At 35.7% G+C, this 26,248-nt stretch overlaps 1 protein-coding gene and 1 long non-coding RNA gene across 4 annotated transcripts in view; one reads left to right on the top strand and one right to left on the bottom strand.

Annotated features, from left to right (window-relative positions):
* The first annotated feature begins 2,395 nt into the window (after positions 1–2,395).
* LOC107591558 (WD repeat-containing protein 19-like) lies at positions 2,396–24,293 on the top strand. Of its 3 annotated transcripts, none has more exons than XM_016280752.1 (38): positions 2,396–2,469; positions 2,852–2,943; positions 3,035–3,100; positions 3,260–3,385; positions 3,973–4,088; positions 4,337–4,452; positions 4,540–4,620; positions 5,687–5,799; positions 6,018–6,191; positions 6,490–6,560; positions 6,645–6,817; positions 7,295–7,409; positions 8,205–8,311; positions 8,413–8,535; positions 10,400–10,549; positions 11,127–11,274; positions 11,716–11,923; positions 12,111–12,270; positions 12,985–13,095; positions 13,204–13,313; positions 13,494–13,551; positions 13,851–13,997; positions 14,126–14,208; positions 14,310–14,393; positions 15,240–15,386; positions 15,647–15,708; positions 15,919–16,028; positions 16,242–16,310; positions 16,817–16,894; positions 18,560–18,568; positions 18,913–19,009; positions 19,231–19,355; positions 20,377–20,458; positions 20,857–21,007; positions 22,742–22,865; positions 23,129–23,205; positions 23,288–23,434; positions 24,219–24,293. In XM_016280752.1, the coding sequence occupies exons 1-37, from the start codon at positions 2,464–2,466 to the stop codon at positions 23,400–23,402; spliced, it is 3,984 nt and encodes a 1,327-aa protein (XP_016136238.1). In that variant the 5' UTR covers positions 2,396–2,463; the 3' UTR covers positions 23,403–23,434; positions 24,219–24,293. The 3 variants fall into 3 exon arrangements, with proteins under 3 accessions (XP_016136238.1, XP_016136236.1, XP_016136237.1); XM_016280750.1 differs by having other exon boundaries at positions 15,584–15,708; XM_016280751.1 differs by lacking the exon at positions 18,560–18,568 and having other exon boundaries at positions 15,584–15,708.
* Positions 16,854–26,248, bottom strand: part of LOC107591560 (uncharacterized) — a 16,282-nt gene continuing 6,887 nt past the window's right edge. The window contains exons 2-3 of the long non-coding RNA XR_001609888.1: positions 22,898–22,901; positions 16,854–16,864 (exon numbers count right to left, since the gene is read on the bottom strand). This is a non-coding gene — a long non-coding RNA (uncharacterized lncRNA). The remainder of the gene's footprint in view (positions 16,865–22,897; positions 22,902–26,248) is intronic.

The raw sequence follows: 26,248 nt of genomic DNA, 5'->3' as shown, positions 1-26,248 counted from the left end.
TATATGTGTGTGTGTATATATATATATATATATATATATATATATATATATATATATATGCAGAAATATATGTAACAACTGTCTTCAACTTTCATATTTGTTCTCAGTGTCACATGGATAATTCAGGGTATATATATTATTTAGCATATACTTTATTTATCTTTTCTATATATACTATACTTCAACTTATCCCTGCTGCACATTTTGCAATATATTTGTGAAATGTGAAGGTTTACGTAAACTTTCAATCATGCTATTCATTACTTCTGCTTATAATATAATTCACATATATTTGGGCAGACAGACACAGGATATTATTTGCCATATGAAACAATCTCTGCAAACCCTTGAGTTTAGGTACTCCTCAGAGAAGTCAGAATCAGAAAGAGCTTTATTGCCAAGTATGTTTGCACATACAAGGAATTTGTTTTGGGGACAGAAGCTTCCAGTACACAGAGACAACAAAATACAGATATGTATAAAATATATAAATAGACAAAATTGTATCTACAGGTGTGCTATAGATAGAATAGATTAGCTCCTGGGACCCAGGCATGGACTTTTGTCCTCCGTAGAGGACATTATATTTGAGTGAATTTCTCTGAGACCCTACATGCCACAGTTTAAGTCTGGATGTCCTGTACAGAGCACATGCAGGGCTTTAGAGATATCAAATGTTTGGAGGGTTGATTATAAATACTCCCTCTCCTTGGTCTTTAAATATGACTTACATTGACAGAATTATCCAATTTAGCACTCTTGGAGAAATATGATAATGTTTTGTAATTATTATTTAAATCTGGCTAATTTTCAAATTGTCGTAAATATCTTCAAAAAAAATGTTGTGGGGTTTCAAATCGCTTTTAAAATCTTTTTGTTACGAAACAAGGCATCATTTTCATATGATAATGTTTTGTAATTATTATTTAAATCTGGCTAATTTTCAAATTGTCTAAATATCTTCAAAAAAAATGTGGGGTTTCAAATTGCTTTTAAAATCTTTTTGTAACGAAACAAGGCATCATTTTCATTCATGTCTTCTGTAGAGGATACCAGGACAAACATCATTTTGGGGAGACACCACAAGAAATTATAGATCAATATTACTATGAAATATGAGATATTCTTATGAACATGTTGCCAGTTATTGCTCCCATTATAACACTTATTTTTTCATTATGGTTTGCCCCAAGAACACATTAATATGCAACTTCGATGCAGTGTATAGATACATTGAATAAAATGGGAATATCAATTTATGTTTACAGTTTACGCACATATTGTATAAAGTAAAATAGTATATCAAATCGTTCTGTTATATCTTTCATAACATAGTTGAGAATCATCTTTGTACAAAGTTTGGTTAAAAATAGCCCCAAACCTAAAAACTGATTAGTGAATGAAAAAAATAAAACATTGTTTTTGCTTATACATGCCTTTTCATGTCTTAAAAAAAAAATTATAACTTAGTCCTGGCGTCCTCTACAAAGGACATAGAATAAAATATATTTTTTTCAAAAATGTTTTTTCTACGTTTCGTATGCTCCAATCAATGTAACGTTAATTAAAAAAATCTCAATTTTTTTTATGGTTCTCAGGAGGGATGGACTATGACGGGTGGTAGGCTATCAGATAAATATAAGTGGTAAATATACTTCCATGTCTTCTGTAGAGGATACCAGGACAAACATCATTTTGGGGAGACACCACAAGAAATTATAGATCAATATTACTATGAAATATGAGATATTCTTATGAACATGTTGCCAGTTATTGCTCCCATTATAACACTTATTTTTTCATTATGGTTTGCCCCAAGAACACATTAATATGCAACTTCGATGCAGTGTATAGATACATTGAATAAAATGGGAATATCAATTTATGTTTACAGTTTACGCACATATTGTATAAAGTAAAATAGTATATCAAATCGTTCTGTTATATCTTTCATAACATAGTTGAGAATCATCTTTGTACAAAGTTTGGTTAAAAATAGCCCCAAACCTAAAAACTGATTAGTGAATGAAAAAAATAAAACATTGTTTTTGCTTATACATGCCTTTTCATGTCTTAAAAAAAAAATTATAACTTAGTCCTGGCGTCCTCTACAAAGGACATAGAATAAAATATATTTTTTTCAAAAATGTTTTTTCTACGTTTCGTATGCTCCAATCAATGTAACGTTAATTAAAAAAATCTCAATTTTTTTTATGGTTCTCAGGAGGGATGGACTATGACGGGTGGTAGGCTATCAGATAAATATAAGTGGTAAATATACTTCTCTATTAGTTATTCATTTAACTCTTTAAAAATCATCTTCTCGTTTAAAATGTCCTTTACGTACTACGTATGCTGCCGTCTTGTCAAGCGTGCCTGGCTGTTGCTAAGCGGTTGCTAAGAGAGATCAAGACGCGTCGGAGTGAAGCAGCTTGGCAAGTGTAGCGTTTTCGACAAACAAAAATGAAGGCACGTATATTTTTACATATATAAAACAACGCAATGTCGCATTGTATTAAAAAAGGGGATATTGCTGTTTGAGGCGCACATGTGCTTTGGTGAAGACGAATGTTAGCGTGCTTTTAAGAGCGTTAGCACGACGGCTAGTTAAGTTAGCTAGCTCAACAACAGTTCATGTCTTTTAGCAGAGAAACAAATGCGTGTAAATAAAAAAAGTTATACTCTTAACTCATATTTTCGTGTTTCCTAATATAAGAATGTTGAGCTAAGGAGCTGGACTGTTGTAACTTTATCTTTGTTGATGTTATGTGGTCACTTGATCCTGATATTGTGTGACTGTAATTGATCAGCGAACTGTATTGATGTGAAACTGATGTTTGTCTCTTTTCAGCGTGTTTTCACGCTCTCAGAAAAGTCCTGGTCTGGATCATGTTTGCAATACAAATGGCAGAAAACAGTAGGAAACTATCTTGCAGTTTCAGGGTGAGTAACTGCTGGGTTATTAGTCAATCTTTTAAGGGAGCGTGAGAGTTAAAAGTTATATATATATATATCATATGTTATATATCCACAGCCCTGACAATTTAGTAAAAATCTTTGATCGGCATGGACAGAAGGTGAATGAGTTAAATCTCCCTGGGTAAGTGAGCATTCAGGCTTTTATTTGTGTATCTGAGACTCTAATTGGAAGAGAAAGGTCTGATGTGATTTGCTTTCTGCATAACTAAAGAGCAATAATAATGCAGGACTGACGTTCTTCTCTGTTGTTGCTCATACTTGGATATTTTTGTGCGTGCAGGAATTGTGTATCTCTCGACTGGGATAAAGATGGCGATATCTTGGCTGTGATTGCTGAAAAGTCCAGTTCCATTTACTTGTGGGATGCAAATGTTAACAAAACCTCACAGCTGGACAGTGGAATGAAGTGAGTGATGTGATGAGAGAGCGAGCGTGTTATTGAGAGGAAACTCTTTGAATCGGATTGTCAAGACACCTTTATTTATATAGCGCTTTTAACAATACAGATTGTGTCAAAGCAACTGAACAGCATTAATTAGGAAAACAGTGTGTCAATAATGCAAAATGACAATAGTAAACACTCATTTTCAGTTCAATCCCATCATTGAATTCAGTGAGGTCATCATGCAGCTCAGTTCAGTTTAAGTAGTATCTTTGCAATCATTTGCAATCAAGTCAACGATATCGCTGGAAATGAAGTGTCCCCAATTAGGCAAGCCAGGGCGACAGCGGCAAGGAACCAAAACTCCATCAGTGACAGAATGGAGAAAAAACCTTGGGAGAAACCAGGCTCAGTCGGGGGGCCAGTTCTCCTCTGACCAGACGAAACCAGCAGTTCAATTCCAGGCTGCAGCAATGTCACATTGTGCAGAGGACTCATCTGGTTCTTGTCGTCTTGTCCTGGTGGTCGTCTGAGACAAGGTCTTTACAGGGGATCTGTAAAGTTTTGATTGTTTTTGAGACACCTGTTTTTTTTTTTTCTGGTTGATACAGAGATCAGATGTCCTTTCTGCTCTGGTCCAAAACTGGGCCACTGTTGGCTGTTGGCACATCTAAAGGAAACCTGCTCATCTACAACCAGCAAACCTCACGCAAGATTCCGGTTCTGGGTAAAATGAAATAGTTAAAAATAGTAATAGAAAATGAATATATTTTCTATTTAAAAATTATATTTATAATATGTTTCACACATATTTTGGGCAGAGACAAAAAAAAAAAAGATTGGGGGATCTGGGATCTGAGCATATTTTCCTCATTACTGTACTATATATTCTGGGTAAAATTTGATAATTTAAGCAAACTGAATTTAATCGAGTGCTGTGCGACTAGTTTCCACATCATGCGTGTGTACATGTAGGTAAGCACACAAAGAAAATCACATGTGGCTGTTGGAGCTCTCAGAACCTCCTGGCGTTGGGCAGTGAAGACCGCAGCATAACCATTAGCAACCACGAGGGAGACACCATTCGGCAGGTGCGTGGGGGTCCGTTTGGGAGAGAGATCCTGTAATGTTGTATATGTTGAAGCAGACATATAAATAGCATAATTTCTCTCCTTCAGACCTCTGTGAGAGCAGATCCTGCAGATGTTCAGTTCTCAGTGATGAAGACAGATGAGAGATCATCTCCAGGAGAAAGCACTGTATGTTAACATGCTAATTTTACTTGTGACGGAAATGTTACGCCCCTTACCATACTGTAATGCAGTGTCCCGGCCGGAGAGACGAGACAAAAACATTAAAACCCATTATAAACGAGGCATTTGTTGCATCCAGTGGGGACATAATTATTGATTATAATTATATATTAAATAACAAAAACACATCTTAACAACTTGGAGCTGAACTCCCTCAAAACTGTGGAGATGATTGTGGACTACTTGTACAGTAGGTAGAAATTAATGTAAGAGCAAAATCTTATATTACAATAATATTTGTACACCATTTTTTTTATTTTTTTTTTACATAAAAGCAAGTTTACATCACAGTAAAAGTCATATTAATTATATTGTAATAAAATGATTAAATATATATTTTAAATATCTCTCTGACTTGCTCCCTTTAAACTTAAAATTTCTATTTTATATACAGTAAATTAATGAAAATATACATTTAAAATATAAATTATATAAAATGTATTAAATTAATTTATATATTAATATATTTATAAATTATATCAAATGTATTTAATTAATATATTTATATATAATATAAATTATATGTAGTTATATTTATATATCTATTATTATTAATTAATTAATTATAATAATCACTATATGGGATTATGCAATGCACTTTCTTTTTATTTTAAACTTTATGGATGCAAATAAAAATTAAAAACCAATGAATTCTGGGTCTGGCATCACCATACAAACAGTGAACCTAACTTTATTAAATAGTATAATTAAATAATTTGTAATTCTGAAAGGATTAGCTGCTTTCGAAGCCATTGTTAAAATAGCTGATCTATGTTACACTGTGACTACACATCAGTTGAATTCTATGTTCAACCAGCTAGCGCAACTAGCTGGTTGAACATAGAATTCAACTGATTGATTCAACATTGTTTACCATTAAGAGCCATCTCATCTAGTCTTCATCTGCTCAGAAACATCCCTTGATAACAACTTGGGCGTCTTCCACCAGATCTGTTTTTTCACGAGTATGCAAAAATATCTACAGAATGACTAAATGATCTTTAACTTGCAGGTGAGTGTGGCTTTGGGGAAGAAGACCCTGTTTCTGTTTAATCTGAATGACCCCGATAACCCCATAGAACTGGCATTTCAGCAGCGTTACGGCAACATCATCTCCTACCGCTGGTACAAACACACACACTCAGTTTTAATGTGCCTGTCACAGTCTGGCTGTAGGTCATTTTATAATTATTATAATACATTTTATTTGTAATGTACCTTTCTTATACCCGAAAAGCTATTACACAAAAAAATACAAAGAGAAAACAAATCACTCAAATCAAATAATTGCACATTACAGTGTGTCTTTCATGTACTGAGCACATTTTCCTTTCTTTCTCTAGGTATGGGGATGGCTATATCATGATTGGATTTTCACATGGCTACTTTGTGGTCATTTCCACACATATCCGTGAGATTGGCCAAGAGTTGTTTCAAGCCCACAATCATAAAGACAGCCTGACTAGCATCGCCATCTCGCAGTCCCTAAACAAGGCTGCGTCCTGTGGGGACAACTGGTAAAAGTGTTCATTAGTATGCACATGTCATTACAATAGATGTTTGCATAACTGCCATCTGCCACATTTGATCGACGTGTTGGCCAGTTGTCAAAACCAATTTACATACAAAGCCATTATATATTGATTTAAAGGACTAAAAAGTAACATCATCCTCAGGCCTGCTTATTACAGTTACAACTCGCCGTCATCATCTCAGACACGCATCCCACCTCATCACAGTTTCATCCACCACTCTCTTTGAAAATTACATTTTATTCCTGTGCTTTTAGATAACATTCTTATATCTCCCTGTCAGTATTAAGATACATGACTTGACTGATCTGAAGGAAATGTACGCCATAGTCACTCTGGATGAGGAGACCAAAGGTATGAATTAATATTTGATGCATATTCATGCACTGTTTTTGTGTGTAAAGCATTAGTTCTTAGTTCTGTGGGTGTCTTTCTCAGGCCTTGATCAGATGTGTTGGACTGATGACGGGCAGCTTCTAGCTGTATCTTCTCAGCAGGGATCTTTGCACGTCTTCCTCACCAAGCTGCCCATATTGGGAGACAGCAGTGGCACTAGAATCGCCTATCTTACATCCCTGTTGGAGGTTACGGTTGACAACCAGGTGGAAGGGGTAAGGAGATGACACACAGACTTGCAGATGGTTTCTAGTGTGCTCTGGGTGGTCGCGTAATGGTCCAACTAAGAACCTACAGATATGGTCAGAGGGATTTTTTTCACCCATTTCATCATCTCTGACTGCTTAGAAAATTAACAGCACACCTCTTCTCAACAAGTTGCACTATAGCTATCATACACACTCGTAGTGCAAAATAGGTTACATTCATGTTTAATACTCAGCATTAGGGGTTTGGAAAAAGGTGACCCAACAGTAAAAGTGATGCCTGCCTAGTGCCTACCCATAAGCTTTGTGAGCATGTGCATTATGAGTACCTTGTTTTTTCACCATCTAGCAAGTCCCGTAAAACGATTCAGAACATTTGAGCAACTGCATAGCAACCCTTTTGTTGTGTTTTTGCCAGAAAGTTTTTTTTTTTTTTACAGAAGATGTAAAAGTATAATTTATCGATGGTATTTTATCTCTTCTCAGGAGTCCCCCGTTGCTATTGCGGTGGAGGTGGAGCCTAGTTTCATAGCTGTGGGACCATATCATGTTGCTGTAGGCATGAATAACAGAGCATGGTTTTATGCATTAGGAGACAGTGGTAAGTGAGAACCAGTATGAATTCACATTAGAGGAAAAAGGAATGTTTTGACTTTCTGTATTTAAAGGGAAAGTTCACCCAAAAATGAAAATTATGACATCATTTACTCACCCTCATGTTGTTCTGAACCCATAAGACTTTGGTTATTCTTCACAAATCAAGATATTTTTAATCCCTCCACCGAAAGTCCAGGTAGCCAAACTTAGAAGCTCCAAAATGATCATAGAGGTGTAAAACAAATCCATATGAATCAAGCAGTTTAATCCAAGTCCTCAGAAGAGTTACAGTCACTTTATATGATGAGCAGATTTGATTTAGCCTTTTATTACATCTAAAGAATGATTGACACACATACATATAGCCCGTCACATATGTAAACACGAAAGCTCAAACATGCATGCTCCATGCATGAGAACCAGTGAGGTTTGTTCTAGCATGTGACGCATACACTAGTTTCAGTGTTTACCACATGTGATGCGCTCTATGTACATTGTTTTATATGTGAATAAAAACCTACATTAAATCTGTTCATCTTATAAAGCAATCATATTTCTTCACAAGACTGCTCAATTCATATGGATTTGTTTTACGACACCTTTATGACCGTCTAAGTTTTGATTACCTGGACTTTCAGTGGAGGGACCGAAACCTGTCAGGTTTCAGTAAAAATAATTTGTTTCGCAATCTTGTGTCTCTGGGGATTTGGAATGACATGATGGTGAGTAAATGATGACAGAATGTTCATTTTTGGGTGAACTACCCCTTAAAGTGTGCATGTGTGTGTGTGTGTTTCAGGTGTGGAGCGTGTAAAAGACACAGAGTATTTAGGGACAGTGGCCAGTATGTGTCTGAACTGTGACTATGCTGCTGCCTTGTTTGAAGGGAAAGTCCAGTTGCATGTGGTAAGACAATTATGTAAAAAAAAAAATGATGAGTTTATGACTGTCAGCTTTTTCATCTTGCTTGTTGTTTTAATTTGTGTGTGCGCGTGTGTGTATGAAAGATTGATGGAGATGAGCAGGTTGTTCAGGAGGACAGACAGACGAAACTGTTCCCAGAACCTGATCAGAAATACCGCATACTCAGTCATGCTCTCACCTCTGAGTTTCTGTATTATGGGACGGACGTGAGTCATTCACATATAGATCTTGTTTTTCTCCCTTACCTCATTTTATTAAACCGATAGTAGGTCTTGGATGCTGATTGGTTTGTGTTAAAATATACTTTATAAAATGCATACATCACCTAATTCCTTACTATACAGTATGCAAAAACTAGTATGTCCAAAATGCAGCATTCATTAAACGTTAGATGAAAAACCCTGGATGAGATTCTGAATCGCGTGTCTGAAGGACACGTTATTATGCAATGAGGCCACGTGAGAGGAGACATAATATTTGTAAATGGCAAGGAACAGCGACATAGCTTTACATCATATTTCACATGACAATGTCAGCATAGTGGATATAGTATTATTTAAATTATTATTAAAGCTGCAGTCCGTAACATTTTTTTGGTTAAAAATGATCCGAAATCAATATTTGAGTAAGTACATAACCAGCCAGTGTTCAAAGCTATTGCCTTACTTTAGTCGATTCACAACAGTTAGCTTATAATAATGTTTTCTAATTTGAGTGGTACGGGTAGGTTTTTGCGGGAAATTCGAGCATGGCACTGCGTCATTACGTCACGTCTGTAAACATAAAGAAGTTGTCCCGGCTACTAGGCTATCGCATGTGAGGATCCTGCAGGTGGCATTTATAGCCTTTTCTCACAGCAGCCAGAATAATTAAATGTATAATTTTTTATGGCGGCTTGTAATCCATAAAGGATTATGTGTTTATGAAACACATGTGAATTAAATGAAATTATATTCCAGTTATAAATGTGCTTCTGATTACAGATAGCCTGGCATTACAAAGATTTGTATTTTAAAGAAAACCATTTCGAAGGGAGCATAATTTGCTTTTTGGGTTAAAATAATTTCTTAATATGAAATTCGAAGAGTATGACAATTAGATTAGACTGTGCATAAATTGAAATGTACACGCTATTACACACTATACTCATAGTCACCGATGCTGATGTTGTTAACATTAATCATTTGAGAATAAAGTATAATAATAATAATAATAATAATGATTTGAACGGTCTGAAGAACTAACCGATCTTTAGATTTAATCACCATTGGTAGCCAGATTTATGGTAATGATTTTTTCCTCAGTTGGTCAGAACAAACGTGGCAGACTTGTTACTTGTTCAGATGGCAATATACAGTGAAAATTCTTATTTGGGTCATATTCCAAGACTAGAATCTGCGAAGTACAGTAAATATCCACACCGGTGCGGTGACTGACTGCCACACACACACACTCTTCAGAACATTAGATTCATCCGCGCTAGAGCCGTGCCTGAGCACAACCCACGCAAGGAAGATAAGTCCACACACAGCTGCAATTCCAGGTTTTCAAACAGAGATGGCGACCGAGGCAAAACTTACGGACTGCAGCTTTAATATTATTATTATTATTAATACATTAAAACAATCTAACAATTTAAATAAGATGCTAAAAAAGTGCAATCAATATGTAAACTGAAATCAATCAGCATTTCTTTTTTCCCTCTCAGTAACTATTGTTTTTATTGAAGAACCAAGAGTTCTTGAAACTTTGTCAACAGAATTAATTGTGGTTAATCTACCTATATTGACATTCCCAGTTTCTGTTAATAATATATTATAGTTCTGTTATTTATATATGGTATATAGACTATATCCTCTAGCAAAGGATGCTTATTAAAATAACATTTAATAAAAGTGTATGTCCTTAACAGTTCGTAGTTTTATAAAAGCAATAAAGAACTAAAGTGTGCGTAATGTGTGCCCTTTAGTGTGACTGTTCGTGATATAACATGACCTCATGTACCTTATTTACCTAAATTTGTATCATTCTTTTTTTTCTGCTCATCTTTCTTTCTCTTTCTTTCTGTAGACCGGCTTGATTCAGTGTTTTTATTTTGAAGACTGGCAAAGTGTGAATGAGTATCGCCACACAGTGGGTGTACGCAAAGTCTTTCCAGACCCCAATGGAACACGTCTCGTTTTTATTGATGAAAAAAGTGACAGCTTCCTATACTGCCCGGTATACACAAACAAACATATTTCGGTAACACTGTACAATAAGGTTCATTAGTTAACAGTAGTTAACTGTATTAGTTAACATGAACTAAGCATGAACAATACTTCTACAGCATTTATTGATCTGAATGTTAATTTCAACATTTACTAATGCATTATTAAAATCAAAAGTTGTATTTGTTAACGTTAGTTAATGCACTGTGAACTAACATGAACAAACAATGAATAACTGTATTTTCATTAACTAACATTAACAAAGATTTAGAAATACTGTAACTTGTTAGTTCATGTTACTTAATACATTAACTAATGTTAACAAATGACACCCTTATTGTAAAGTGTTACCCATATTTCCTCTCTTAAAGGGATAGTACACCCAAAATGACTTACCCTCATGTCGTTCCAAACCTGTGTGACTTTCTTTCTTCTCTCCAGAAGATGTTTTGAACAATGTTGGTATCCAAACAGTTGTGGTGACCATTGACTTCCAAATAAAAGAAAGCCAAGCAGGTTTGGAACGACGTGAGGGTCAATAAATGATGACAGAACTTTAAACCAAGTGAAGTCTGTATTTCCTACAGGTGAATGATTCCGTGTTTGAGATCCCAGACTTTTCTCCTGCCATTAAAGGGGTATTGTGGGAAAACTGGTTCAGCAATAAGGGCGTGTTTGTGGCGTATGAGGAGGACAAAGCTTACACGTATGCCTTCCACAAAGACACCATACAGGGTAAAATTGAAATCTGTTAGACGTTCTTTCAATCGTTTTGAGGAAAACATGGACAGTGCCTTGGAGAGATAAGCCTCAAATTGTCAAATTATGAGAATATCAACATGTGTGCATGTGAAGAATGGTATTAATGGTATTACCGTTGTGTATAAAGCTTATACGTAATATTTGGTTTAGTACAGTGAAAGAATGCAAATGCTTCAGAACTTTGTTTAAACATGTTCACCTGTGTTTAGAAATGGAATTTGTTCTGAATAAGTTCTCGGGGTTTTTTTTTCTAATCAATGCCCTGTGCTAGACAGTTTGTTTTATTTCGGTATTGAAACAGACTTCACAGAATTTTTGTTTATTTTTATGTGTGTGTGTGTGTGTGTGTGTGTGTGTGTGTGTGTGTGTGTGTGTGTGTGTGTGTGTGTGTGTGTGTGTTTTTTTTTTCTCTAGGTTCTAAAGTGATTCTAGTTGGTGCCACCAAGTTGCCATTTTCCCATAAGCCCTTGCTGTTGCATAACGGGGAGCTGACATGTCAGACCCAGAGTGGGAAGATTAATAGTGTGGTTCTGAACACGCATTCATTCCTCAACAACCCACACAGTGACACCAGTAAAGACAAACTCCAGTCGTTACTGCAACAGGCTATTATGCTCAAAAGGTATTTTCATGCTACAGTAGTTTGATTTGCTAGTTTATTTTGCAGGCTTAACTAAGTCAAGCCAAATAATACAAACCTCAATGCTTCTGGAAGCATGGTTGTTGGATGCATAATGTATTGGTGATTGCATCTAATTTGACTTCAGATTTCTTCAGCAACATTCATTACTGTATGTTTGTGTGTGCAGGTTTTCTGATGCGTGGAATATCTGTAAAGCTTTGAACAGAACCGAGGCGTGGGGTGAGCTGGGCAGGGCATGTCTGCATCACATGGAGGTTGAACTGGCCATCAGAGTATACCGCATGATGGGAAACGTCGGCATGGTCATGTCCCTAGAAGACATCAAGGTGTGACCACACGTCACTAGCTCGTGCCTCAGTAGACAGCGTTTTAAAGTTGGCATAAAATGGAAATTCACCATTCCGATTTTCTAAATGCATGTTAGTTACTGATCTTATTGTGAATAATTCATCCATGCATATGTTTCATTAAATAAATAAACAATGTAATTTTTAATCAAAATGTCATGAAACGACAGACTCTGACTCCTGGTGAAGTATTCCAGACTTCTCCTGTTATTTTGTCAGTATAAACTCTGCCCCTTTTTACAATCGACTGCAACCTTGCATTAAGATCTGCGACTATCCTATCAACAACAAATGAATTATTTTCTGATAATGGATATGTGTGGAAGAAAAGATCTGTCGCTACTTCTGTTGCATTGCGACTATAAGGCACCATACAGTACTTGCACTGCTGATTCAAAGCTGTTCCAAAAGCTGTGCATCTGCCCCCTAAAATCAAAGCATTGCATGTATCTCTCACGGAGAAAGTAATGCTCACACGGCAGCATTAACTAGTTTGCTGTACATTAATGCCAAGGTGATATAGTGTGTATGTCAATAACTGTGGAAACATGACATCAGTCTGAGAAAAGGGTTCATTTAGGTAGTAAGCAGCAAAGCATCAAGTTTTGGAACAGAGCAGTTTTGTGTCTGGGGAACTAGAGAAGTTTAAAATGTTTAATGCAATGAAGTGTTTTACTTCAACTGTGTCTGTAGGGAATTGAAGATCAAAATTTGCTGGCTGGTCATTTGGCCATGTTCTGCAATGACTACAACCGAGCCCAGGACTTGTATCTGACTTCTTCTTATCCTATGGCAGCTTTGGAGGTAAAATAGACATGCGCACACACGCATGAAAATTCACATGTGTGCATCTTAGTATATACTTCCCAAGTTACTTTTATTACTGTAGCAGTTGAGCTGTTGTGTGTGTAGATGAGAAGGGACCTGCAGCATTGGGACAGTGCGTTACAGCTGGCTAAAAGACTGGACCCTGATGAGATCCCATTTATTTCTAAAGAATATGCCATACAGCTGGAATTTGTGTAAGTCAGCTACATTACATTAGTTAGTTACATAAGTTTTGGAGACATCACATGGTCATGCACATGTTCCTGTACCTGATTGTAACATGGACTTGTTTTCTGTACTGCTAGATGAGTCTGAAAGAATAAGTCTGTTATTGCTGTTGATGTAATGTCATATGTTGTTGTGTCGCCCTCTAGTGGAGATTATACAAATGCACTGGCTCACTACGAGAAAGGCACAACAGGAAACAACAAGGTGAGTGTCTGCATGTTTGTGAAATGATGATCTCCGGAAGAGAGATCTTTCTTTCATGGAATAGAGCATAGACAATAGATCCTGCATTTTACATTACTTCCAAAAGAGTAGCAAAAGCTAATTCCTCTTGAGAGCCAACAGTATTTGTAGTGTACAATGGCAGGTTTATTCAGCTGCTTCTTGAAAGATGTGATGGGTGGAGGTTGGCATCTCATTCCACCCTAAAGGAGCAGAGAGGGTGAAGGTTTGCTCATTCAGTGACCATAGCTGGCAGGAGATCCTGATATGTGTGTTTGTAGTTCCAGGATCATGATGAGAGCTGTCTGGCAGGAGTGGCTCGTATGTCTATTCGTATGGGTGACATTCGTAGAGGAGCCAACCAGGCCATCAAACACCCCAGCAGAGCTCTGAAGAAAGACTGTGGAGCCATTCTGGAAAGCATGAAGGTGTGTGTGTTTGTGTTTATGTATGTGTGTTCGTTAACATACAAATCACTCTTATTTGCCTCTGTTAAAGAGTAGTATGCTGTGATTCAGATTGTTTTTGTTGTTGACTGAATGCTTTTTGTGTGCAGCAATATTCAGAAGCGGCTCAGCTGTATGAGAAAGGCCAGTACTATGACAAAGCTGCCTCAGTCTACATACGCTGCAAAAACTGGTAATGCAACTTCACAGCAAAACATCACAGATTTGAATGTTGCGCTGTGGAAACCTGGGATTTGTGGCTAATTTGTAGCTAATGTTGATCTCTTACCTCAGGGCAAAGGTGGGCGAGCTCTTGCCCCATGTGACTTCCCCAAAGATTCACCTGCAGTACGCTAAGGCAAAGGAGGCGGACGGCAAGTATGTACCAAATGCAGTACATTCGCTCCAAGAAAACACACTCCAACAACATATATTATATTTTATATATATATATATATATATATATATATATCTATTTATATATGACATGATTTATATATAATTATTTATTAAATGTATAATTATTATTGTCAGAGGTGATTCTCAGTACTCTAATACAGTATTTAAAAAAAATCATATATTTAACAAATTATACAGAAAAAAAATTCACAATTAAAAAAGCATAACGAAACCTGTTATTTTTTGTTGTGAAATTGCTTAAATCATTTCCATTCTCAGTGATTATCATAAATCTCATTACTGTTATTATATAATTATATTTTATATATATATATATATATATATATATATATATATATATATATATATATATATATATATATATATATATATATATATACTGTTATTAAAGATTTTCCACCAAAATGCAGAAAAAAAAATCCACAATTTCCGAATTAAAAAAAAATTCCACCCTCTCATTAGAATTAAACAGTTGTTTTTGCTGTTGACTGTTGTGTAGTACTGTGTTAATTGAGATACAGCATTGCGTATTTTTTCAAAAAGAAAAAAATATTTTCAGCATATAAATTTTTTTTTCCCTGATTGAATGAAAATCTGGCTTGTGAAGTATGGAATGTGTTTTCAGCTCAGTTTAAATGGTATTTTTCTCTCTGTATAGGAATACTTGAATTCTGAAAGTTACAGTGTTTATTCAGGAAAACGTGTGTCCTTGTGTTATGAACATTATCGTAAAACCACATTCAAGAAACACCTAGTCCAGCATTCCTCGAATTGCCACTTTCCAAATTTTGTGTATGTGTATAGATATAAAGAGGCAGCAATGGCCTATGAAAGCGCACGAGACTGGGACAACGTCATTCGAATCCTACTGGAGCATCTTAACAGCCCTGAGGAGGCTGTCCGCATCGTACGAGAAACTCAGTCCATCGAAGGAGCCAAAATGGTGGCCAGGTGAGTAAAGAGAGAAACCCAAAAGACCTGTGTGTCTAGGAAATTAAATGATAACATTTCTCTTCTTTTACAAAATGAATTCCCAACCAGTGAACGTGCATTTTCCAGATCGTTAGGGTTAAACACCTGTCCTTATTTCAAGTTCTTTGCTCGTCTTGATGTTCTGTTAGTGTGATAAATGTTCGGTGACTGCGCAGGTTTTTCCTGCGTTTGAGTGATTACGGCTCAGCGATCCAGTTCCTGGTTTTGTCACGTTGCAGCGATGAAGCTTTTCAGCTCGCCCAGCAGCACGGGCAGATGGAGATCTACGCTGACATCATCGGTGAATGCAGTACATTTTCATGTCCCCATCATATATGTGCTGATAAAATATTAAACTCAGAATTTTAAAGATGGAAATGATAGTAGTTTTCACAATATCACAATTAAGTGAAGATATGGGTATATTTCAAATTGTGAGACTACTTTATTAATAATATTATTAAGAAATATTCTGGATTACTTTTCTGTCATGTTCTGTGCATGTGTCCAGGTTCGGAGGCTACAATAGAGGACTATCAGAGCATAGCGCTGTATTTTGAGGGGGAGAAGAATCATCTTCATGCTGGGAAGTTCTTTCAGAAGTGTGGACAGTACAGCAGGGTACGAGAACTGTGTGTGCTTTCTTTCTTATCTTTCACTCCCATGCCTGAGTGCACTTCCTCTGTCTTTCAAGCTCTCACTTTTCATCACACTTGGTTTCCCTTATCTCTTTGCTCATTATCTCCAAAGAGGTTCTTTGCTCAACTGACTGTGCTAATTACCTCAGTCATTAAATGCTTATTAATATATTTGTGTCTGTCTGTCCACACACAGGCGCTGAAGCACTTTTTGAAATGTCCTAGCTCTGATGACAGTTTGGCTATAGAGATGGCCATTGAGACAGTGAGTACAGCTGGGGGAAGAACTAATTCGCTCTTTACTACACTACAGTTCACATCATTTGTCAAAAAGGGGGATGCACAATAATGAGATATATTTGTAAAAATCAGTATTGGTTAATATTGGAAGGGATCTTTCAAAGAATTGGGATGTTTTTGCTCAAAATATGTCAGTATTCACTCTAAACGTTTCACTAGAAGATTGACCACAATTCTGAACAAGTTTATGAGATGTAGAAAAGAATAGTATTACCCGGAGATCAGTCGTATCACCAGATCCCATCTGATTCCCATCTCTAGATAATGGTTTTTGAAGGCAAGAAATAAACGGATATCAATCTTTCATACTGCACATTGCAGTGTTGCTTGATGCTTGAATTCACTTGCTTTTTATTTGTCTTTTTTTTTTGTAATACAAACATTTTATAGATTTATAGTGCAGCCATTATTCTTAACAAATAATTATAATTCATTTCTGTATTAATGATTTTGTCTCTGTTTTTTTAACAGGTAGGGGAAGCAAAGGATGAAGCTCTAACCAATCAGCTTATTGATTATCTGATGGGGGAAAGTGACGGAATGCCAAAGGTATTGAAAACATGACACAGATCTTAATAGAGTTGTAAATGAAAAATGACTATCATCTGGAATGAAATCAAAAATGAAATTTAAATTGGAATTTTGTTTAATACATTAATTGGAACTTGAGTTGGAATAAGACATTCTTCCAAGAAATATAGTTTATTTTAGTTTATTAAAAAATGAATAAAAAAAAAAGATAATTTTGTTTAGCAAGATGAAATAAATTGATCAAAAGTGAGAGTGAAGTTTTCTACATTGTTACAAAAAAGTCTAATTTTCAAATAAATCCTGTTCTTTTGAACTTTGAAAACGGAAAAATGTATCATGGTTTCACAAAAAAAAAAAATATATATATATATATATTAAAGGGATACTCCACCCCAAAATGAAAATTGTCATTAATCACTTACCCCCCATGTTGTTCCAAACCCATAAAAGCTTCGTTCGTCATCACCGTAGCGGCATTTTGGAGAATAACCATCGACACCACGCTCTTCTGTGTCAGAAGAGCATGGATGCGCTGTTTTCATTAAAATCAAAGCGTTAACACCTGTAGAAAACATATATCCTTGTGTCGCGGCTGACACAGAATAGCGTACGCTGCTTGCGTTCAGCACATATTCTCCAAAATGGCGCCAGGGTGATGCGGAGAGACACGAATTGTTGAATAAAGTCGTTCTTTTTGTTTTCTTCGCATACAAGAAGTATTCTCGTCGCTTCATAACGTTACGGTTGAACCACTGATGGCAGATGGACTATTCTGACGATGTCTTTCGTACTTTTCTGGACCTTGACAGTGTTATTTACTTGGCAGTCAATGGGACAGTCACAAGCCTCCCGGTTTTCATCCAAAATATCTTAAATTCTGTTCCGAAGACGAACAAAGCTTTTAGGGGTTTGGAAAGACATGGGGGTAAGTGATTGATTAATGACAAAATGTGCATTTTGGGGTGGAGTATCCCTTTAAGCAGCACAACGGTTTTCACAAAAAAAAAAAAAAAAAAGTTTTTTTGATCAGCAAATCAGCATTAAGAATCATGTGACACTGAAGACTGGCGTAATGCTGCTGAAAATTCAGTATCACAGGGGTAAATGTAATAATACTTCAAATTAATACTGTTTTTACTGTAGTTTTAATCAAATAAATGTAGCCATGGCAGCTTTTAAATAGACTTTTATAGATATTTTAAATATCTTACCGTTTTTGAATGGAAGTGTAGCAACTTGCCGCATTTGTATAGACCACACAAAATAGTAATATAGTTCTGTTGCTATAGCTGAACACAACATCCAATCTGAATTTGGAGTCAGAACTATTTGTAAATGTTGACATCACTCCTTGCTCCAGGACTTTCACTTGATAGGACCCTTTCAATGACATTTGATTAACTTAGAAACATGAGGATTATCTAGTTGCTCCAGGCGGCTCTAACATTACCTTTTACTTTATCATTTATTGTCAGGTTTTTCTTTTGTAAATGTGTGTACTCTTTTGAAAATGTGGGCCGTTAACCATTCAAGTTCCTGTTTTCAAAACAAGCATCTATTGATATTTGCATTTATATACTGTAAATGTTTTGTTGCTCTCATTATCTGATTGGTTCCTGTTGTCCTTACACTCATCATCTCTCACCCATCTCCTCTCTCTTGTGTGTCACTGCATGTGTGTAGTCTCTTGCCGTGAGTAGCTCATTGCATCTGCTGATATTTCCCTTTGTGGTGACCCAGCAGAAGGCACTTGTGTGTGTGTTTGTGTGTGTGTGCGCATGTGTGTGCGTCTGTGCAATGTCAAAGTGTGTTTCGGTAAAGTTCCTCTGCTTTATTACTTCATATTCTAACTGTGTGTCTTTGTTTTGTAGTTATTTGATCTGTTTTTGTTGGAAAATGGTTTGATTCAAAGCAAATCATTTGTATAGGATGGTTTACCTCATTTGATGTTATTAGTATGTACATTAGCATCAGAAGTGTGTTCTCAGAAAAAGTATATCGACTAGATAATGTTTGTTGGTTCTGATGTTTCCTAGGATGCAAAATATCTGTTCCGGTTGTACATGGCTCTCAAACAGTACAGAGAGGCAGCGAGAACTGCTATTATTATCGCCAGAGAGGAGCAATCTGCAGGTCTGGTTTCAGTGCTTTTTGGTTATCCATGTAGTGTAGGTCTATGGAGTGATTTTACTAAACAGTCATTCACTGTTACTGCGTTAAGCGCAAATTTTTGGGAGCGTGTTGCACCAATGCAGACTCCGAGTGTGAGAATAAGAAGATAATAAATTCTTAGGGAATTCCCGGCCTGTGTTTTTTGTAAAGCACACTTAAAGTGTGTGTGTTATGTGTTGTAGGAAACTACAGGAATGCCCATGATGTTTTGTTCAGCATGTATGCTGAGCTTCAGACACAGCACATTAAGATCCCAGCAGAGATGGCCACAAACCTGATGATCCTGCACAGCTACATACTAGTGAAGGTGGGAAATACATTTACACAAATACATGTCTGCTCTATGGACTGTAACATTCTCGCATATCTTATTTGTAGAAAAATAGTAAAAAAAAAAATTATAAAATGAACTGTTTTCACAACATTTATTATTATGATAAAATATTTTATGTAGTGGGCCCAAAAAGTCAAAATGAATGAATGTTATTGCATTATATTGTAAAATATCAATCCAAGTGGCATATTAAAAGTCCCTTTTTTATGCATACTAAGAAATGCATACTTTTATTCAGCAGGCAGCCGCATTACATTGATTAAAAGTGATGGTAAAGATTTTTACATTATCACAAAAAAAGTGTTCTTTGAAGCTTTGGTTATTAAAGTCCTGAAAAATTATCAAGGTTTCCACAAAAATATTAAGCAGCACAACTATTTTCAATATTGCTAATAATAAGAAATGTTGAAAATAGAAGAAATAGAATAGAATAGAAGGTAAAAAAGATAATAAGAAACTTGAGCACCAAATCAGCATGCTAGTATGATTTATGAAGGATCATGTGACACTTAAGTAATGGAGTATTTGCTGAAAATCAGCTTTGCCATCACAGGAATCAATTATTTTAAAAAATATATTAAAATAGAAAACGGTTATTTTAAATTGTAGTAATATTTTACAATATCCCTGATTTTACTTTATTTTTATCAAATAATTGTAGCTTTGGTGATCATAAGAGACTTTCAGAAACATTTAAATATCTTCCCGGTTTACACATTTTTTTTTTTATTGATACCTGTTGGTTGTGCATCACTAGATTTGATGGTTTGTATCTAATATTTTAAGCATTCATTTTAAATGTGGTTTAAGTGAACAAAAGTGTTCAAATACTTTTTGCAGCCCCAGTTTACTATTTATATTTCATATTTATTTAAAGAAGAAAACCGAATAAACAAACATGTAACGGGGTGAAAGAGAATTCTGTAAATTGTACTCGTAAGATATTCACTGTTCTGTAACGTTTTAGATGTTTGTGTTTTCATACATTTTTCAGATCCATGTCAAAAGAGGAGATCATTTAAAGGGGGCCCGAATGCTTATCCGTGTGTCCAACAACATCAGCAGATTCCCATCCCGTGAGCCTCTATTGTACAGCTACCTATACACACACACATACAGTACATACTTCAGTACTGTTACAGCTGTCAGATCCACTAGACATTTTCTTCTATAGAGAGGAGATGGCAGCCTCTGCGTCTGTATCACTGGTTTAACAGTCAATAATAGATCTCTTGGATCACTTGTGCCTTGTAAGCTAATTATACAATGACCCAGACATCATTGAAATGCTTTAAGAGTTTTACGACAGTGATGAGTAATGAGCCGTTTCCACACAACAGCAGTTTATTCAGTGTATCGAGACATCTCTTTCATATTCTTTGTGGTTTCCCTGAACATTATGCCTTTTTTAGCTAACATGATTCCACCTTTAATGTAGCATAAAGCAGTGTGTGTGTGTGTGTATGGCCTACAGACATTGTCCCCATCCTCACATCAGCGGTTATTGAATGTCATCGTGCTGGACTAAAGAACTCTGCCTTCAGCTTTGCCTCTATGCTGATGAGACCAGAATATCGTAACAAGATTGATCTCAAATACAAGAAGAAGATCGAGGCCATGGTCCGGTAAGACACTCAAGGGAAATATACTGAGAATAAATTGCGCCCATTAATAGAGTTGTTTATTTGCACACGCTGTCTTTGCTTTGTTGTAGCACTTGATTCACTAAAAAAAGAAGATACAAATAAGGTAAAAGCTGTAAATGGTGCATCAAGTGCAATGCTATTTCAGTGCATTCAGCTTCTGTTTAAACCAGCAGTTCCTGAACTTTTTGACTCCAGGGCCCCTCCATTGTCCACAACAATATTCAAATCAGGGGCGTAGGCAGCGGATGGGTCTGACGGGCCCCCCAGTTTATTATACAAATATAATATTTGTTAATTATTGTTTAATTTATTTTAAAGCAATTACAAAGCTATTATAACATCTCAAATTACTAAAATAAATAAAATGTTTTTGCTTAATTCATGATGAGTTGCATACTTCTGTGAAAAGGACTTTTAAAAACTCGCACTGACGAGGGAAAGAAAACTGAAGGAAGATTGAAATGACCTGAATATTGAGTCCGACTCCATCCGTTAGTTACTTGTGCCCGCTCACTTTTGGCCAGGCCCCCCCCCCCAAAAAATTCAGCTTATGCCACTGAAAATTTTAATCACCCCTTTCTCCACTAAAACATATTTTTAACCTTTTTTTTTTTTTTAAGTAAATAAAAATAGTAGTGTCCAGGAGTTAATTAAATAATTAGAATTAATTATGTTTTAGAATTCCATAAGTTCTCACAGAGGGTACAGCAGTTTGGAAAATGGATGGAATTCCGTAAGTTTTAAGAGCCGAATGTTCTTTAGGGTTCCCACTGTTTTTAACCATTGAATTTATATGACTTTTCCTGTCAATCCTAATTTACTGGATAAGGATTAAAAATATATATTTTTGACTCACAGTTTCTACTCAAAATATTTTAGAGTTTGGCTTAACTAGAAAAATTTATATTCTTTATAAAAATGCCCATGGTATTTTAAGATTGTATTAATTTACAAGAGTTTTACATCTAGAGAAATCAAAACATTTAAAGTTAGACTAGCTCATATATCCCAGTCAGGTCAAGTCATGTCATAGCACTTTTTCCAAAAAGCTGTGTCAGTGTCTCGAAATTCGGTTTCAGTTCCAGAACCTGGTTCTTCAAAGAATTTTATTTATTTATTTAGTTAGTTAGTTAGTTTTTGTTTTTTTTGCTTATTTTCAAGCTTGCTTTGTCTTATTTAAAATTATTTTAGTAATTTGAGGCCCTATTCTGGGCCCTGACCCTCTTGTTGAAAACCACTGGTTTAAACTGGATTGCAGATGGTTAGTAAACAAAATTGTTCTGAAATACAGTTGTTTGTAATTGTAATAAATGTTTAAATTCATATCATAATTGATACTTTTGACTCATCCATTTTCTTAAAAATGGTTTAAAGGCTGAAATGTAAAGTTGATCATTTTATAAAACTTTGTTTTGTGAAAAACTGAACTGTAAATCATGCTTTTTACAGTCATTTTACAGTTTAATACGTGACTAAACTTTGCCCTAATCGTATCTTAAATCTGAGCTTAAAAATCCTGCAGATACCCTGTACTTTGCATTTTGTAAAATGTTTTTTGTTTTGTTTTGTCTTTCTTTACCCATGGTATGTGAGTTTTATTTTTACTGTATATGTACAGAAATATTTTAACTTCTAAACTGCTTTGAGTTAAATGTGTGAAATACCTCTGTGTTGCAGTGACCCAATCATTGACCCTTTTCTGTTTTCCATCAGTCGTCCAGATACTTCTGAGGTGGAGGAGGAGAGCTCACCCTGTCCCTACTGCGGCTTCAGCCTGCCTGACTGTGAACTGCTCTGTCCCGGCTGCAAAAACAATCTGCCCTACTGTATCGCCACAGTGAGTACAGACAACTTAATCTACTGCATCACTGCACTGACCGAACACAAGCAGCCTACTGCTTCAGTTCCACAGTGTACCGCTCATCAGCCTCTTCCTCTGCCTGAAACCCAGTCCCTATTTCAACTTCCTCTCTAGGTGCTATATTTCATTCTTTACTTGTCTGTGTCTGTAAGGAGAGGAATGACAATAAACTTGACTTGATCTTTTAGTGTGTATATGCAGTCGCAGTTTGTCTGATAGATGTGTGTCATTATTTTCAGGGTCGTCACATGGTCAAGGAGGATTGGTGTGTCTGCCCACACTGTGATTTCCCCGCTCTCATTTCGCAGTTCACTCAGTAAGTCTCATCCATCCATGGCCCATCTATCTAGTCACCCACCCATCCATTGATTTTCTGTATTTGTATGTGTTTGTTTCAGGCTCTTAGAGGCCGAGTCGGTTTGCCCCATGTGCTCTGAGCCTTTAAATGTCAGTGAGGTGAAAAAAGTTTCAGACTGCTCCAGATATCTGCAGCAGGACCAACTGGAGCGCTGAGATCCAGAGATCAAGAAAGGAGAAATGAAGGGGTAATGACAGAATAAAAAGTCTTAAATATAATTGTATCAAATAGTTGTATAAAGTTTAAGAGAATAAACTCTTGCTGCTTACTTATACAGTGGGGGTCCAAAACTCTTGAGACTAATGAAAATGCCTTAATAAAAGTCCTTAATTGAACAATTACATTTCTTTCTTTTTTTACATTGAATTTATTTTAACATGGAATTTTCTATCATCATTTACTCACTCTCATGTAATTCCAAGTCTGTATGAATTTCTTTCTTCTGTGGAACATAAGAGTAAGATATTTTGAAGAATGTTGGCAGCCGAACAGTTTAGGTAACCATGGGGGGGCAGGGGGGGAACATTTCTCAATATCTTCTTTTATGTTTATTTTTAGGGAGCTATCCCTTTAAGTATTTATTTTTTATTTTACACAATTTCAACAGTCCTTTCTTTTACAATTTTTCAAAATCCTGAAACTTTCCAAAAAACGTTTTATCTTCCACGCGCACACACTCCAAAACACACAGATACAGTATATGTCAGAGACTATAGCAATAACACATTCTAACACTTATTTTTGCTTAATGTTATAACATTTTTGATTAAAAAATGTAATATTTTTATTATGCAGTAACCGTTGCATCCTTTAGTTGTGTATATTTACAAAAAAGCATAGCCTCTCATATTTTATTGCTTACAGATATGGAAATGCAGTCTTTACTGCTTATTGTTTCATGATTATTTTTGTGGACAAAACTAAAATGGACGATTTTGTATAACTGTTGCCCTTATGTTTCCTGTTTTCAGATTTTTCCTGTTTACAGAATTTTGAGAAGCCAGGACTGATCATCTTTTATTGAACAATCAAACATTTTTTTTATTTATTTAGCCATATTGTAGCAATTTGCAATCATGGTTTATTAATCTTAAAATACAGATTAAAAAAGAAATACTGTATATAGTATACAGTATATGTATAGTTACTCTAAACTGTATTTCTACAGTGTCTTATAGGTCAAATATATACTTTCAGGGGTGACTAGGAACATTTATAATAATGAAAATGAAGTAATGTTGCTATATCAGGTGGCTCAAACACACACAGCGATGTTGAAAACAATACAGCCACGGCATTTATATTTTTTGGGGAAATCAACTTATGAATGTTATCTCTGCACATTAACCTGGTAAAGAAGAAAATGACACCGCTGTAATCTGAGGAGTTTGTACTGCTGTTTTCTAGCTTGGCCACAAGAGTTCAGCACTGCAGTGTGAGCTAATGAAAGGAGAAAGACCGTTAATCTAACCACCCAAGTGCTGACATTTATGTTGAGCTGGACTGTCCTTCACTTTATATGTGGCCTTAAAATTGATAACAAACAGGATTCAAGTCGGCGACTCGCTTTACTCCACGGCTTTTGACTTTAAGGCCAAATGTTCTGCATTTTGAATAAGCTGTAATATACCAATTGTAATTGTAATGATTTTTCTGCTGGTCTATCTGTGCTTTCAGATTGAATTATGTGCTTTAAAGGGATAGTTCACCCAAAAATGAAATGCATGACCCAACCTTGCTCTGTCTTTGGTTGTGAGCTCCATTCTTCATTCGTAGTGGTCAAATTTGCCCAAGCAGAAGATGAATTGTGTTCTGTTAGCCCTGGACAGATGGTGTGTGTGTGTGTGTGTGTGTGTGTGTGTGTGTTGTGTGTGTGTGTGTGTGTGTGTGTGTGTGTGTGTTCTATGTGTGTAGAAGGCATGAAAGCGTGTCCCATATTTAGCATAGTATCTGGCTTGTTTTGTAGTATCTGAGTGGATGTCGTTGTGCAATGATCACTTTTATAAGAATGATAGCCACTCACTGTAATTGTTTTCTTTCAATCATAAATCACCTGTGAAACTACCACATCTGACATAAGTTGGTGTGTGTGAGAGAGGTGTGAGGGCTGATGTTTTACAGCATCTGAAATGCTGAGGTAAGTTTGTAATTCATAAAGACCAACATGAAGCTGTCCTGTGTGTGTGTGTGTATGAATTTCTTTCTTCTGTGGAACATAAGAGTAAGATATTTTGAAGAATGTTGGCAGCCGAACAGTTTAGGTAACCATGGGGGGGCAGGGGGGGAACATTTCTCAATATCTTCTTTTATGTTTATTTTTAGGGAGCTATCCCTTTAAGTATTTATTTTTTATTTTACACAATTTCAACAGTCCTTTCTTTTACAATTTTTCAAAATCCTGAAACTTTCCAAAAAACGTTTTATCTTCCACGCGCACACACTCCAAAACACACAGATACAGTATATGTCAGAGACTATAGCAATAACACATTCTAACACTTATTTTTGCTTAATGTTATAACATTTTTGATTAAAAAATGTAATATTTTTATTATGCAGTAACCGTTGCATCCTTTAGTTGTGTATATTTACAAAAAAGCATAGCCTCTCATATTTTATTGCTTACAGATATGGAAATGCAGTCTTTACTGCTTATTGTTTCATGATTATTTTTGTGGACAAAACTAAAATGGACGATTTTGTATAACTGTTGCCCTTATGTTTCCTGTTTTCAGATTTTTCCTGTTTACAGAATTTTGAGAAGCCAGGACTGATCATCTTTTATTGAACAATCAAACATTTTTTTTATTTATTTAGCCATATTGTAGCAATTTGCAATCATGGTTTATTAATCTTAAAATACAGATTAAAAAAGAAATACTGTATATAGTATACAGTATATGTATAGTTACTCTAAACTGTATTTCTACAGTGTCTTATAGGTCAAATATATACTTTCAGGGGTGACTAGGAACATTTATAATAATGAAAATGAAGTAAT

Source organism: Sinocyclocheilus grahami, unplaced genomic scaffold (assembly GCF_001515645.1).
Source record: "Sinocyclocheilus grahami isolate Dianchi unplaced genomic scaffold, SAMN03320097.WGS_v1.1 scaffold143.1, whole genome shotgun sequence".
Lineage (NCBI taxonomy): Eukaryota > Metazoa > Chordata > Actinopteri > Cypriniformes > Cyprinidae > Sinocyclocheilus > Sinocyclocheilus grahami.
Note: the sequence above shows the minus strand (reverse complement) of the source record. Positions and strands in the feature narration are given on the sequence as shown.